General features: G+C 44.3%; 1 protein-coding gene across 1 annotated transcript; it reads left to right on the forward strand.

Moving 5' to 3' along the window:
• The first annotated feature begins 9,433 nt into the window (after window positions 1–9,433).
• On the forward strand, window positions 9,434–14,234 carry LOC123122680 (uncharacterized). Its single transcript, XM_044542995.1, has 4 exons — window positions 9,434–9,895; window positions 10,192–10,344; window positions 11,361–11,566; window positions 13,654–14,234. Exons 1-4 carry the CDS (start codon window positions 9,527–9,529, stop codon window positions 13,859–13,861), a joined length of 936 nt encoding a protein of 311 aa, XP_044398930.1. The 5' UTR covers window positions 9,434–9,526; the 3' UTR covers window positions 13,862–14,234.
• The last annotated feature ends 279 nt before the right edge of the window (window positions 14,235–14,513 follow it).

A 14,513-nucleotide genomic window follows, 5' to 3' on the forward strand; every position in this document is an offset into this window, starting at 1 on the left:
GAGGAAGATATCTGTTCTGAGGCGGATTCAGACGCCGCTGACCACTCCTATTTACCCCCCAAGGTGTTTGCTCTACCTTGGCATGATGATGTTAGTCATATCATGCATATGTTGCCTTGCAGTGCCTACTTTTGACATCATATATGTCATCTGCTTAGTTTAGACATGTTATGTAATGCCACCTGTTTAGTTTCTATATCATATGTGGGAATTGTGCAGTCTCATGTCTTTTAGCCAGCCATAACATACGTGAAATGTGCAATGCCATCCTGTTTAACCAGGCATCATATATTTGAATGATATCTTGCCCATCCTTTTCTTCATTACATTTCCATTTGTCGACAATGTTTGTACATTAAACTACTCTTCCTGTGAATCGGCCATTTGGGTGGGAGATTGAAAAATCTGGAGTGAAAACAAGGCCTTCAGCGCAGACAGTGCTACCTGTCGAAGCAGATCTCTTGTTGGGTCTGATAGCTCCTCAGAGATGGATTCAGAGACAGATGACCAGTCCTATTCCCCCACCGAGGTGTATGCTCTAACTTGGCACGGTTATACTGCTCATATCATGCATATGGTGTCTTGCATTGCATAGATTAGACATCATATACACAATATTCAACACCATGTTCTTAGTTCAGACATCATATCTAATGCCCTCTGTTTAGCATATAAATCACATATGTGAATTAAATGATGCGATCCTGATTACTTAGATAACATGTAGGTGAATTATGTCATGCGATCCTGTTTAGTTATTCATCATATCTTTGAATTATGTTATGCTATGCTATCCAGTTTAGATAGACATCATATATGTGAAATTATGTCATGCTATCCATTTTAGTTAAACAATATACATGTCAACTATTTCATGCCCTCTTTTTTCCACACTATCTATTGCATCTGTCTCTCATACAATGTCTGTACATTCAACTATGTTTCCTGTTTATCAGCCATTTGAATTGGAGCGGGTGATGCCAGCATCTAGCGGACTAAATACACGGTCTTCAAATAAAACAGTGCTACCTCTTGGTGGAGATAGCACCCCGGTTGTACATGCACGAGAACCAGCCCTACCACACATAACCCAAACTCTCGCAGATTGTACCCCTACTGCGATGGACAAAGAACCAGCTTCACCCAATCTAACCCCAACCCCAGCAGATAGTAACCCAGTTCCCGTTGACACAGCACCATCTCCACCATAGAGCTCCCAAACAAGAGCAGTTAGTAAGGCAGCTCCAGTGTCCAAAGGGCCAGTACTACCACGGTGAACCCCAACTCCACCAGTTAGTACGCCTATTCCTGTGGAGGAAGCACAACCAGCTAGTCGTAGTTTAGCATCTATCGCATTTGATGTTGTTAAATCATATGTGCGTATCTTCCCATCTTGGAAATATTATACTGAAGATGAAGGAAAATGCCAGTTGCAGGTGTTTGTCCAGGAGTTATGTGTAAGTAATGTTATTCATGGCAATTACTTTGCTTTGTCCCATACATCCTACCTCCATGATGTTTATAATACAACAAATTTTCCCATTTTTCTCTATAGAGAAAGACGATTTGGAAACTCAGGATGAGGTAACCTGTGCTAATACCTCTGCTATCTTCAAGAATGCTTGGTGGCAGTATCGGAATTACCTGAAGAAAACGTACTTCACCGGCAAAGAAACTCATCAAATTCCCTTACGTTCTCCTGAGACACATTTACTGGACGATGACTGGGAACGCCTTGTTCTGTACTGGTCCCAAACCAAGAATGTGGTAAGGTCTATGAGCTCATTTTCTATTTTAAGTACTATATTCTTGCGTCTTACTGTACTCTGTTCATGTAGAACAAGTGCCTAAACTTGAAAAACAACTATTCTAATTTAAGATTCCATTGCTATCATAGTTCAAAAAAGCACTAGGCGTTAATTGTGCGTTTTGCCACTGCCTTGCGCTTTACTGACCAAAGCGCATGCTTATGCGCAGTTATGCACAGATTAAGCGTAGTTATGCACAATGCGTTTCGCCAACGCCTAGAACCTAGGCGCGCTTAAGCGCTCGCTTAGGCGCGCCTTTTTTAACTATGATTGCTATCGTGCATACTGCTTTGCTCTTGTATCACTGTATTTACTCATACAAACTTATTTTTAAATTGAAGGATCCAATCGAAACTTCAATGGCACAACAAGTATGTTCACGCATGTTTCTTTAACAGGCTTGCTCTTATCAATAGCTCTGTTGATTTCAATTTCAATTGTGTATATAGTTGACTTCTCATATCATGCACATTACTAGCATCACAACAGAGCCAATAGTGTTGTTGTACATGTAGACCCGTGGTGCCCATCTGAAATCTTGTTGTGTCGTGTAGTTTCCCACGCTTTGTATTCTTTCACTGCTGCTTTGTCTTGAACTGATATGATTTGAACCGTGTCTCTATTTTGATTTGGCAAGACAATGCAGTGACCATAGGACATAGATATATGTTTGTTTGATGCTTTTATTATGTACTAGTACTTGGCAATAGAAGACTTGGTAGTTTAATCCTGTCCACCTTACTAATGAACTGGTTCACCGAAATGAGTTTCATATACTAGTACATGCTAAACTGTTATGTGTCTGCTTGTTTCTTCCTTTAGAATGCTGACAGAATATTGGGGAAGAGTGTCTTATTAAGCAATGGTAAAGGAAGTAATGCAGATAAGGTTCAGGATAGTGATACATCCTTGTTGGTCTCCAACAAAGCTGATAAAACAGCTAAGGAAGACTATCTCGAAGACAATGAGACAACCCCAAAGTCCTGTCTTGGTTTAGTGTTGGAGTTACTGGCCACTACCGCTTGCACAAGCTATTCAAACTCACTGTCTGAATCAGTTCGGTTTCTTGAGTCTCAACTACAAGCTGAAAGACATCGATCAGCTGTGCTGCGACAAGAAGCGGAAGGACTGCGGAAGTCCCTGGAGCATTCAGATGCATACTTTCTGGCGCAACAGCAAGCGTTGGAGGATTTTAGCGCCAAACAGGACAAAGCTAATAAGCTTGCTAAGCTTATTGCCAGCATGGTGGATACCACGTTTCTTGAGCTCTTATGAAGTTGTTTCAGTTATGCTCTTGTTTTGCTGCCGCGTTTATTTGCACTGGTGGCCAATTTTGACGGCCAGTGTATGTAATATGCTGCTTTGTTCCCTATATTTGCACTGGTGGCGAACTTTGATGCCCAGTGGATGTAATATGTGTAAAAGAGGTAATAGGCTAGCGTTAATTGCTTGCTTATTTATTTCCTTATTGTCTTGTTTAGTTGTTTGCTTGTAGTCACTGCGGTTCTTTTTCTGTGTTTTTCTAGTGGCCACAATAACCTATTTTTGGAAACTAGGCCAAAATAATCATGGCAACACACGGACTATTGTAACCATGGGCCTCCTGCGGGCCGTATGATCCATGGGCCTTCTACGGGCCATAGGATCCATTGGCCTTCTATACGGGCCGTAAGATCCATGGGCCTTCTACGGGCCGTACGATCCATGGGCCTTTTACGGGCCGTAGGATCCATGGGCCTTCTACGGTGCGTATCATCATTTCGCCAATCATGGGCCATACTATTCGTGGACAATAACCGGCCGTTTATTGGCCGTATTTGATAACTCTATGAAAGCAGCCCAACGGGTTTTCTTCGACATGAAAACGGCCCAACGTATTAACGGGCCACAAACAGGCCGACTGTAACCACGGGCTGAATTTGGCCCACAAGCAGAAAATGACAGTAACGGGCCGTAAGTAAACGAATGTGGAAATGAGCCCAAGAATAAATGGGCCCCGAGAAGGCCGAAAGATAACATGGGCTGGAAACGGCCCAAAGGAATAATGGGTCGTTAATGGGTATAAAGTGATACACTGTTCATTACGGGCCAGTTTCACCACGGGCCGTAATGGGTATAAAATGGTACACTGTTCATTACGTGCCAGTTTTACCACGGGCCGTTAATGGGCCAAGAGTAATAAGGGCCTCATATGGGCCGAAAGACGTCATGGGCCATACATGGGCCGGAAGTTAAAACGGGCTGGAATTATATTGGACGGCCCAGATGACGCTACTGGGCCTTATTCGGTTAGGCCGTAAACGGACCCTGGGTTAGCAGGCTGTAAATGGGCTATATGCGAACAGGCCGTTAACAGGCTTGCCGTGGGCCGGCCCGCCACCTTTTGACCAAGTCAAACGGGCCGGCCTTTTCACAGGAATGGGCCTCTGTTGGGCCGTGCCACGTGTCGACGTATCATAGGCGCTTTGTGTCCAATGAGTGGATGACATCTGTCCCAACGGTGAGCCGACACGTGTTTCCTCCAGCCAATGATGATTTTACACGTGGAAAATCCCCATTAGTCGGGGCTGTTAATAGGTTATCGGATCCAAAATCGGACCCGATAGCTTAACGGCGTTCCGTTACGGTGGATGCCACGTGTCGGTCACCCTTGACGAAAGCACTTCTGTGACGCGTGATTTATCGTCATGGAAGTGGACACTTCCGTGATGATAATTTTGGTAATGTCATGGAACACTTCTACGACAGCACAGGTATGACTATCTTGATTCTGTCCTAAATTTGTCATGGATGTACATGCATGACAAAAAACGCGACCTTCTGTGACAAACACGTATCATCACGGAAGTGTCTTTTTTTATAGTGATAGGGGCTGGCACACATTTTCGTCTTGACTCTCCGGTAGAAACTTTGGGGCACTCTTTGAAGTTCTTTGTGTTGGTTGAATAGATGAATCTGAGATTGTGTGATGCATATCATATAATCATACCCACGGATACTTGAGGTGACATTGGAGTATCTAGGTGACATTAGGGTTTTGGTTGATTTGTGTCTTAAGGTGTTATTCTAGTACGAACTCTATGATAGATCGAACGGAAAGAATAGCTTCGTGTTATTTTACTACGAACTCTTGAATAGATTGATCAAAAAGGATAACTTTGAGGTGGTTTCGTACCCTACAATAATCTCTTCATTTGTTCTCCTTTATTAGTGACCTTGGAGTGACTCTTTGTTGCATGTTGAGGGATAGTTATATGATCCAATTATGTTATTATTGTTGAGAGAACTTGCACTAGTGAAAGTATGAACCCTAGGCCTTGTTTCCTAGCATTGCAATTCCGTTCGTGCTCACTTTTATTATTAGTTACCTTGCTGTTTTCAGATTACAAAAACCTATATCTATCACCCATATTGCACTTGTATCACCATCTCTTCGCCGAACTAGTGCACCTATACAATTTACCATTGTATTGGGTGTGTTGGGGACACAAGAGACTCTTTGTTATTTGGTTGCAGGGTTGTTTGAGAGAGACCATCTTCATCCTACGCCTCCCACGGATTGATAAACCTTAGGTCATCCACTTGAGGGAAATTTGCTACTGTCCTACAAACCTCTGCACTTGGAGGCCCAACAACGTCTATAAGAAGAAGGTTGCGTAGTAGACATCAGTTTCACAGTCCTCAAGTGTGACAAGTCTTCAGGTCACGCGGACAGAAAGACTTCAGTGATGCCAAACACTCTTTGGGCTCTGGGTGTTTTGGGCTTTGTCCTCGCAAGGATCTCTCTCTCAAATGCTTCGGAGTGGGTTGCTCTCAAACGACAAAAGCCGTGCACTAACTCTGAGCAACCATCAATTCATGGTGTAGGGGTGGGCTATTTATAGCCAGGAGGCAACCCGACCTGATTTGTTCGAAATGACCCTGGGTCACTAAGGAACTGACACGTGTGCAACGGTCAGATTTCAAACACACGCAGCAGCTTGACTTGGGCTACAAGTAAAGCTGACTTATCCGGCTCTGGATAAGATTTGCTCTCATTGTCTTCGCTCAAAGACATAGGATTTGGTTGAGCATCACTTCAGTCACTCTGACCTTGTTCACTTGGACCCCACTTAACAGTACGGTGGTTCCTATGACTCAACAAAGAAGAAAAGGAAACTACGAAACAACTATGTCTTCGCTCTCCATAGTCTTCATGCGATGTCTTCTTATGTCATAGTCTTCAATGTGAATATCTTCACAGACCACATTATCTTCAATGTCTTCACACATTTTTAGGGGTCATCTCCGGTAGTTAAACCGAATCAATGAGGGACTACTACCTGTGTTATCCTGCAATTCTCACAAACACATTAGTCCCTCAACCAGGTTTGTCGTCAATACTCCAAAACCAACTAGGGGTGGCACTAGATGCACTTACAGAAATCTTTCTAAAATAATTGAAATATATCAAAAACAGTTGAAAAGAATTTATTGAGATAATGAAAATATTCAAATCAGACTTTTTATTTTTTCAAAAATGCTGTCCGGCAAACGTCAGATATCTGGCATTTCCCAGCAAACGCATCGGCTATCGTTCGATCTTCTGGCACGAATCACGATGCAAGGATGGTGCCACCCACGACCTCCTTAAGGAATGACATGGTGTTTACCACTTGGCCCGAAAAAGAAAAAAGTCCATTTTAAACCCTAACTCGTAAAAGTTCGGCGAAATGAACCCTCAAGTCAAAATCCTGGTCGATTGCACCTTGAACTATGCAATCCCGGTCTAAATTAAAACCCTGGCAAGTGTCAACCGGGATTTGTCTGACTGGTGGGCCAAGGAGCGCCAATGTTTACCAGGGAGCCAGCCCATTTATTTTTTTTGTTTGCTCAGAAAAATGTACGCACAGGCGGAACTCGCGCGAGCTTGTAATGCTAACAAAATACGAGCTTGACAAGTTACGAACCAACACCAGATTAAGTAGTACCAGTTGCGGTTGTATCAGATGCAAAAAATACGGGCTTACTGTTTTGCACAAAAGAAAAAGTACACAAAGGCGGAACTCGTGCGAGCTTGCAGCTACAGGTGCGGTTGTACAACCAGTTGAGCTAGCGAGCAAATTTGTTTTTCTTTTTTTTTGCGGGTGAGCAAACTTGTTTTTCTAGAAGCACAAAACAATAAGAATCAACACCAGATTCGAATATTTTTTAAGTAAAAAAGATTCAGATATTTTTTAAAATTTCGAACGCAAAACATTTTTAAAAAACTTGAGTGTTTTATGAAAAGCAACCACTTTTCAAATTCGTGAACAAATTTACCATAATAAATTTTGAAAATTCAAATAAACTTTTGTGACATGCACATTTTTTAGAACTCCCAAACAAAATTTGAAAACTTAAACGTTTTTGAAAATTTGCAAATAATTTTGACCGGGAACAACTTTTAAACTCCTGATTTTTATGAAAACACAAACATTTTTAAAATTAGAGCACACGACATTTTTAAAATTGAATTTTTTTAAGCGGAACCATTTTTTTAATATCCCAAACATTTCTCTAAAAAGTTAACAAAAATGGAACAAAAACATTTTGAACAAATTTTTTTAACCATGAATATTTTTTAAAACATACGAATACATCCTCTGAACAAATTTTGAATACGCATTGAACATTATGTAATATACATTGAACAATTTTTGAATACACATTGAACATTTGTGTAATATACACTTAACAAATTTCAAAAACACTGTGATTATATATTCATTGAACAATTTTAATAAATGCTGAACAGTTTTGTAATGGATGATGAACTTTTGTAAAGAACCATGAACATTTCCTTAATATACCGATGAACATTTTTGTAACATGCAATGAACTTTCTATATTATGATAAAAATGAAACAATAGAAATAAAGAATATAAAATTATAGGAAAAGAAATATAAACAGAAACAGAAAAAAGAAAAGAAAGAGAAAAAGGAAAAGAAAAAGAAAAGAAACAAAAAACAGAAGAAACAGAGAGGCAGCAGCGAAACAAGTCTGGGCCGGCCCAAACGGGGCTGTTGCGAGGCGAAGCTTCGGCGAAGCCACGCCGTCTTGACGCACATGAGCGTCACACAGGGACCCCACAAAAAAAACGAGCGTCACACAGGGATTGCTGTTGCATCGATCAAACAACACCAGCGCCACACCGTGAGCTTATCTTTTGTTTTTTAACCCAAAAAAATGAAGCGGGCCGGCCCAACCGGGTGCAGGGTTAGCGCCTCTGCGAAATGCCACCAATCCCGGCCATCTAAACGACCCGAAGGTTCGATTTAGACCGGGATTGCATGGTTCAGGGTGCAATCGACCGGGATTTTGACTTGAGGGTTCATTTCGCCGAACCTCTACGAGTTCAGGGTTTAAAATGGACTTTTTCCCCTGAAAAATGTCTTGTGAACAATGCAGTAAAAGTTGCTATATATACTTTGAAGGTTGTTTTAAATTCTGTTTCAATTAAAATAACCAAAAATCTTGATTTATTTTTCATTTTCGAAAGAACAAAAACTTGTTTCTTTTTTCTATTAAAACCATGACATTTTTTGTCTTCCAAAACATGGCATTTTTATTTCACATGGTATTTTTATTATTAAGAGCATGCCAGTTTGATATTTAATAACATCACATTTTTTTAATAAATGGATAGTAGTTTTATTATTAAGAACATGCCATTTTAATAATTAATAACATGAAATTTTATTACCCCTCCAAAAAATATGCCATTTTATTAATAAGAGGATGGTCGTCTTATTATTAAGAGCATGGAATTTTAATAGTTAATAAGATGCCATTTTTATTGTTAAGAGGATGGCATTCTTATTATTAAGAACATGCCATTTTTATTATTAAGAGGATGTCATTTTTATTTTTTATGGCATGGCAATTTTGTTTTGTTTTGACCATGGCAATTCCTGTGTTTTTTATATTTTCTAAAAAATATAGAATCTAATTTGGGCTTATTGAGATAAAATATTTTTTATCTAGAGGATGGCAATTTTTAAATTTTAGCATGTCAATTTTTTTTTCTAGATCACACGACCTTCTTTTCTTTTGATCATACTCGTTGTAAATTTATAAATTAGATAAAGGATAGTTTTATAAAGTAGCATGACATTTTTCATAATTCAGACTATGGCAATTAGAGTCCTTTTTTTGTTGATGGCATTTTTCAAAATATAAATGTTAACTGGCACGCACCAAAATGTTAATTGGACCCTAATTGCCATTTTTTCAATATTTTATATCTTCATATCAAAGAAAAACATATTTTCCGTTCTTCACCCCTCGCCTTCGATGACCATTTTACACCACCGAGTATTGAAAACCCATAACAAATGGTTTTGAACAGTCACAAGAAATAGCCCAAATTCTCCGGAGCAACTGGGCAAGAGGATGGAGAGAAACCCATTGGAATTATCAGAGAAAACCAAAAAAGCACAATTTTTCTTCAGTCGTAGTGTTGTAGAAGGAGTACTATTCGCCTGTTTTCCGTGCTCTTCTGGTGAGAAACATGGTGGGCGATGGCTACACACCTTTCGAATTAGCCAGCGCCACCCATCCTTTCTTCCTCCTCGAGAAATATCAGCGCCCGGGCCCACTGTCATCCGCAGCAGTTCCGTGCGAGGGCTATTTAACTGACGTGTAGAAAAAGCGAGCAAGAAATTTACATTCTTCTCCTCCCCCCCTCCTCCGGCGATGGCCGCCGGTCTCCTACTCGGCGACGCCGCCGCGGCACCGCGGGCCCGCATAGCCGTCTGCCGGCCGCGCCTGCACCTCTGTGGCTGGGCCCCGAGGCCCCACCACGGCTGCCGCCTCTCCCGCGGCCGGGGGCGCGCGCCGGCCAGGTTCGCCGCGTCCGCGTCGGGCGGCGGGCGGAGCGGATGGGACGAGCCGTCGGAGGAGGAGAAGCGGCGGGAGAGAGAGGCGGAGATGGCGCGGCGGCTCAAGGAGGCGGAGGAGATGGACGAGCTGGAGCGCACCGCCGAGGAGCTGCAGAGCCGCGCCGCCCCCGACGACGAGTCCGAGGAGGAGAAGCGCGAGCGCGTCCGCCGCGAGCTTCAGAAGGTCCCCAACCCCTCTACCTCACAGCCACAACTTCATACTACCATACCACCGCCGCGTTGTTGATTGCAGATTGCTACTGCGCAGCACATGTACACAGCCACACTGACATAGTGACGCTGCAGAACCAAATTAGCAAGAAGAGGGGAGATTAGAATTAGATTGAACCAAGCTACACACCACTAGCTAGTTTACTGCTTACAATTTGTTATCAACCCATTTGCACCTACATTGTTCTGGAATTGGATACTTGCAGAACATGGGGAAGGAGGCTGATCATAGTGGGGGTGTGTTTGCAGGTGGCCAAGGAGCAGGCCGAGAGGAGGGCGACGGGGAAGCAGATGTTCGATCTGGGGCAAAGGGCGTATGGGAAAGGGATGTATGGCCGCTCCATCGAGTTCTTGGAGGCTGCACTCACTATCATACGCCCCTCCTCGCTCCTCGGCGGTGAGGTAGTATCTATATTGGACATGTCATAACATTGCTATGAGATCCATGCGTATGGGATTACCTGTAGTCTGCTCACTGGTATGCCGAGGGACTGTGCATATAAGCCCGTGCTAGAAAGAATATTGATGCTAGTGCCAAGTGACTCACTACTTATTAGCTATGCCGGTGTCCTGTGTCACCTATGTTATAGTAGTACATAGTGGAGTGACATCAGATGTATGTGGCGTCAGTCAGCCTTAGCTGAATCCTGCTAAATGGTCGTTTAAGTGAGTTAATGAAGGATGAAACCAACACCACATATGCAGAACAAGAAGGATAGCCAGAGCCAGGGAGAACCAAAATATTTCTTCCAGAGCACTCGCCCAGAGGTTCATGGCTCCCTCATTGATTCTTAGAAATTTTGACAAGCCACTACATATAGCTATCCCTTATATGAATCCTTCAAAACCATGGACAAAAGTCTGCATGATCTGATTGCTAACTTTTCCATACTGGTATTTACAAGAGTAAAGTGATGGGAGTAAACATTTAAATCGATGAGAATGACTAAATTAAGACTGATCATAGAAGTTATTTACTTGGTGGGAGACTGGGAACTAGAAAGCTTCACACAATTGGAATTATGTTTAGTTCCTTTTTTGTTTTGTGGGCATGGATGCTGAAAGCAAATGCTCCTGGTGCTCGGTATAGTTTACAGGCAGTTCGAATGCACTGCAGGTAAGAATGCAATAAATGGACTTAGTGGCAGTTGGCACATGTCATTGTTAGCTTGTTGTCACAACCTTAGCTGCATCTCAACCTACGAGAAAGACTGGCATTTTGCATTGAGAATTGAAATTGTTCTTCATGTGCATATATTAGATCAAGCTAGCATCATCCTGTATGATCAACATATGAGCAGCCTGTGTCACCCGGTCCAGTTCACTGATTTCAATGAACCTTGATCATGGCTGTAAACTATGATGAAAGATCCTGTATAGGTGCCTTAGTGACATCTACTGCCTGCCCTCACTTCCAGATTCAAATTTGGCTTGCAATGGCATATGATGCCAATAGGCGGCACAAGGAATCCATAGCATTGTACAAAGAATTGGAGAATACACATCCAATGATTAGCATCAGGAGACAAGCAGCTGAATTCCGGTACATTGCTGAGGCGCCCAAGTTGAAGATCTCCAACGATGAGGTGGTCACGATACCGCAAATTGGATCTAGCTGGGACTGGTTAGTTATCTTTCTGACACCGTACTATTTGTTCTCTCACCATCTCTGTGCCTGACAGCTACTTTGGTTTCTCTCTGCATGTGAGCGTTGTTTGAGTTAAGTGGCACCTTCAAGCAAAACGTTAAATAAATAAAATGGACTTTTCTTGGCTGTCAACATATCTGCTTTAGCGGCTAGTATATGAAGTATTAAACGCTGCTGAACTGTACTTATTTTATGCTGTAAACTGGTTGTTTGTTGCTATGCTACCGCATATGACATTGTGTAACTAAATAGTTTTTTGGTTGCAAGTATAGCATTTTTTTAAATTCTTCTTTCCACAACAAGATAATTTTGGCTACTGAGCATAAGCAAATGACTGTTGATTTTGATTGACCTCATTTTCTAGCTAATTATACATCCTGGATTTAGTTTCCTTTTCTACTCTTGGTTTGAACACTTTAACTGAAGTCAGAACTATGACATACAACACCATGTGAGTAGGCAACATCGTCTGCACTCTGCAAGAGATTTTCCATGTTCATATACTGCTAGTTTTTTTTTTAGAAAAGGAGGATGACTCCCGGCCTCTGCATCTGGGCGATGCATACGGCCACTTTATTAATTATTCTCACAAGACCTTACAAAGTAATACAACAGTAAGACTAAAGCTGCCGTCTAAGCAACTCTATCCAGTTGATGAAGGGGCGCAGATAGCCTGGGCCTAATACCAAACAGACATCGCAGCCAAACCTAACATCTAAGACCTGAGGTCCCATCCAGGACGCCTGCCGGGCATGGGTCTCACCGGTCCGGCGTGCACTCAGAGGCCGCCGCCACCAACTGCCACCGCTCCATCTTCAGAATTGTACTGATGCATCAACCTTGCTCGGTCCAGCTATCGTCGACGCCACCACGGCGCCCAACGGCACCTCCTCCCTGCGCGCAAACAGCTGAGCACGTCGCGGTCGCCACTGATACCCCTCAGCACCATGCTGCCAAGTACCACCAGCCGACACAGCTTGAAGTCTTTGGAAGATCTGTCGTGCGTAGCACCTGCCGACCAGGCATGACAAAGCGTAGCACCTGTCGGTCAGGCATGACTTGACATCTCCACCGAAGCTCCGTGCAAGATGAAGCCGCTCCACCTCCAGCCTCACTGAACGGGACGGGAGCACCCCAGGAAGACACGGCGAAGAGTTGGGCACCACAAACACCACGAGAGCCGTACCAGCCGACCGCCATGGCGAAGCGACACCACTAAAGAGAGAACCGCCGCCATCAGGAACGCCAAGAGCGCGCTGCAGCTGTCCCACCTCCCCGCGGACCCAAAGCGGCGCCTTCAAGAAGGTGACGGAGCCGGGCACCGCCGCCGCCCAACCAAAGTTGTGGGTTTTCACCCGGGTGCAGGGGGAGGACGAGGGGGAGGGAGCTGGATCTCGAAGCCGCCTTCAAGAAGGAAACATCGCCTGGAGCGCCGCCGGCGTCGTGGCCGCCGCAGCCGGCCAAGAAATTACTCCGATCCAGAGCTCCCAACCCCACATCCGCGCAGTCCGCCACCGGATCCGGACGGACTGACGAGGAGGAAGCAGCAGCACGGGGGCGCCGTCTTCAGATCTGGCGAAGGAGAGCAGCAGGGGATCCCTCCACGCGACGCCCGCATCCACCGCCAACTCGCCGCCCGCGCGGCCGAGTAGACGCAGCCCTCAACTCCGGCGAGCGCCGCCCGCCGCCAGGACGACGCCGCCCTCACCAGAAGAGGCCGCCGCCTCAAACCCTAGGCCCGAGCCCGAGCGGCGTCGCGGCCGAGGGCCTCGCCGCCACCCTCATCGGCGGCCGCGCGGGGGACCCAGCGCCCGTCTCCGGCGGCGGCGAGGATAGATCGAGAAGGGGAGGAGGCGGAGGGGGAGGTTGGTCGCCCCCGAGTCGCCCTCGAGAGGGCGACGCGAGGGAACGGGGAGGGAACAAAAAGTCTACCCTCATATACTGCTAGTTACAGCTTATATAGAAAATATCACACTCTTGCATTTCATGCAAGGGAAACTATCTGTCAATTCGTTCTTCTGGATTAAACATTCTAACTTGCCGCGTGTTGCTGCATTAATCAGGTACGCTGGGACATGGAGTGACAAGATCCCAGAGCAAGAGGACAAGAAAAGAAAGATGGTGGCCGCCGCGAGCCAACCGGAGCCTTCGACGAACGTCTTCGGCAACCTATTCCTCCTGCGGCCGCCGGGCGAGTGGAAGAAGAGCGCCTGGGCGATCGTCACCCTGTGGGCTGTGCTGATCGGGACAGCATTCTATCTGCAGAGATGAACTCCTGCAAGTCCTGAAGAGACCACTGACACTCTCATCCTCCATGGTCGCGCGCGCGGATAACAGGGAGATTGCAGCAAGGGATGTCCTGAGCCTGCATCGGCACCGCCGAGGGCGAAGGCGAATTGCATTTGTTATTTTAGGTGTGCTATCCAGGGAAGCTATACATTTCCTTCAGAAAAAACAAAGACAAGAGGAAAGCTATACATATTCCCCTGTGTACTGGCATAGCCCAGATAATATTATTTCCCCACTGAATGTAAATACCAACTAGAGATGTAATGTAACAAAAATGCTTATTGGTCCTGTATGCGTTTAGAAAACTCGGCTGTGAATATAATGTGAAGGAAACGTTCTTCTGTGCTTGTGGTAAGAGATAATTGAGTTCAATGTCACTAAAAAAAAGCATAGAGATAGCAGATATAAATAAAAAATAATAATCTATTGTGACACAGTGAAGCCTACGGCCACTTGTATGCCACCAGCTCTTCGATTTTCGCGATGGAGCTGAGCTATAATTTGTTTCCTCACTCTCGATAACAAAGTTATCCCTGGGGTATTTCATGAAGATGCTGGATTTTTTTGTTTAGCCATATGATTTTCTATGTAAATGCTCCTCAGTCCTCATGCTTAATGGGGTGAAACATTCCAC

This window comes from Triticum aestivum, chromosome 5D (genome assembly GCF_018294505.1).
Source record: "Triticum aestivum cultivar Chinese Spring chromosome 5D, IWGSC CS RefSeq v2.1, whole genome shotgun sequence".
NCBI lineage: Eukaryota > Viridiplantae > Streptophyta > Magnoliopsida > Poales > Poaceae > Triticum > Triticum aestivum.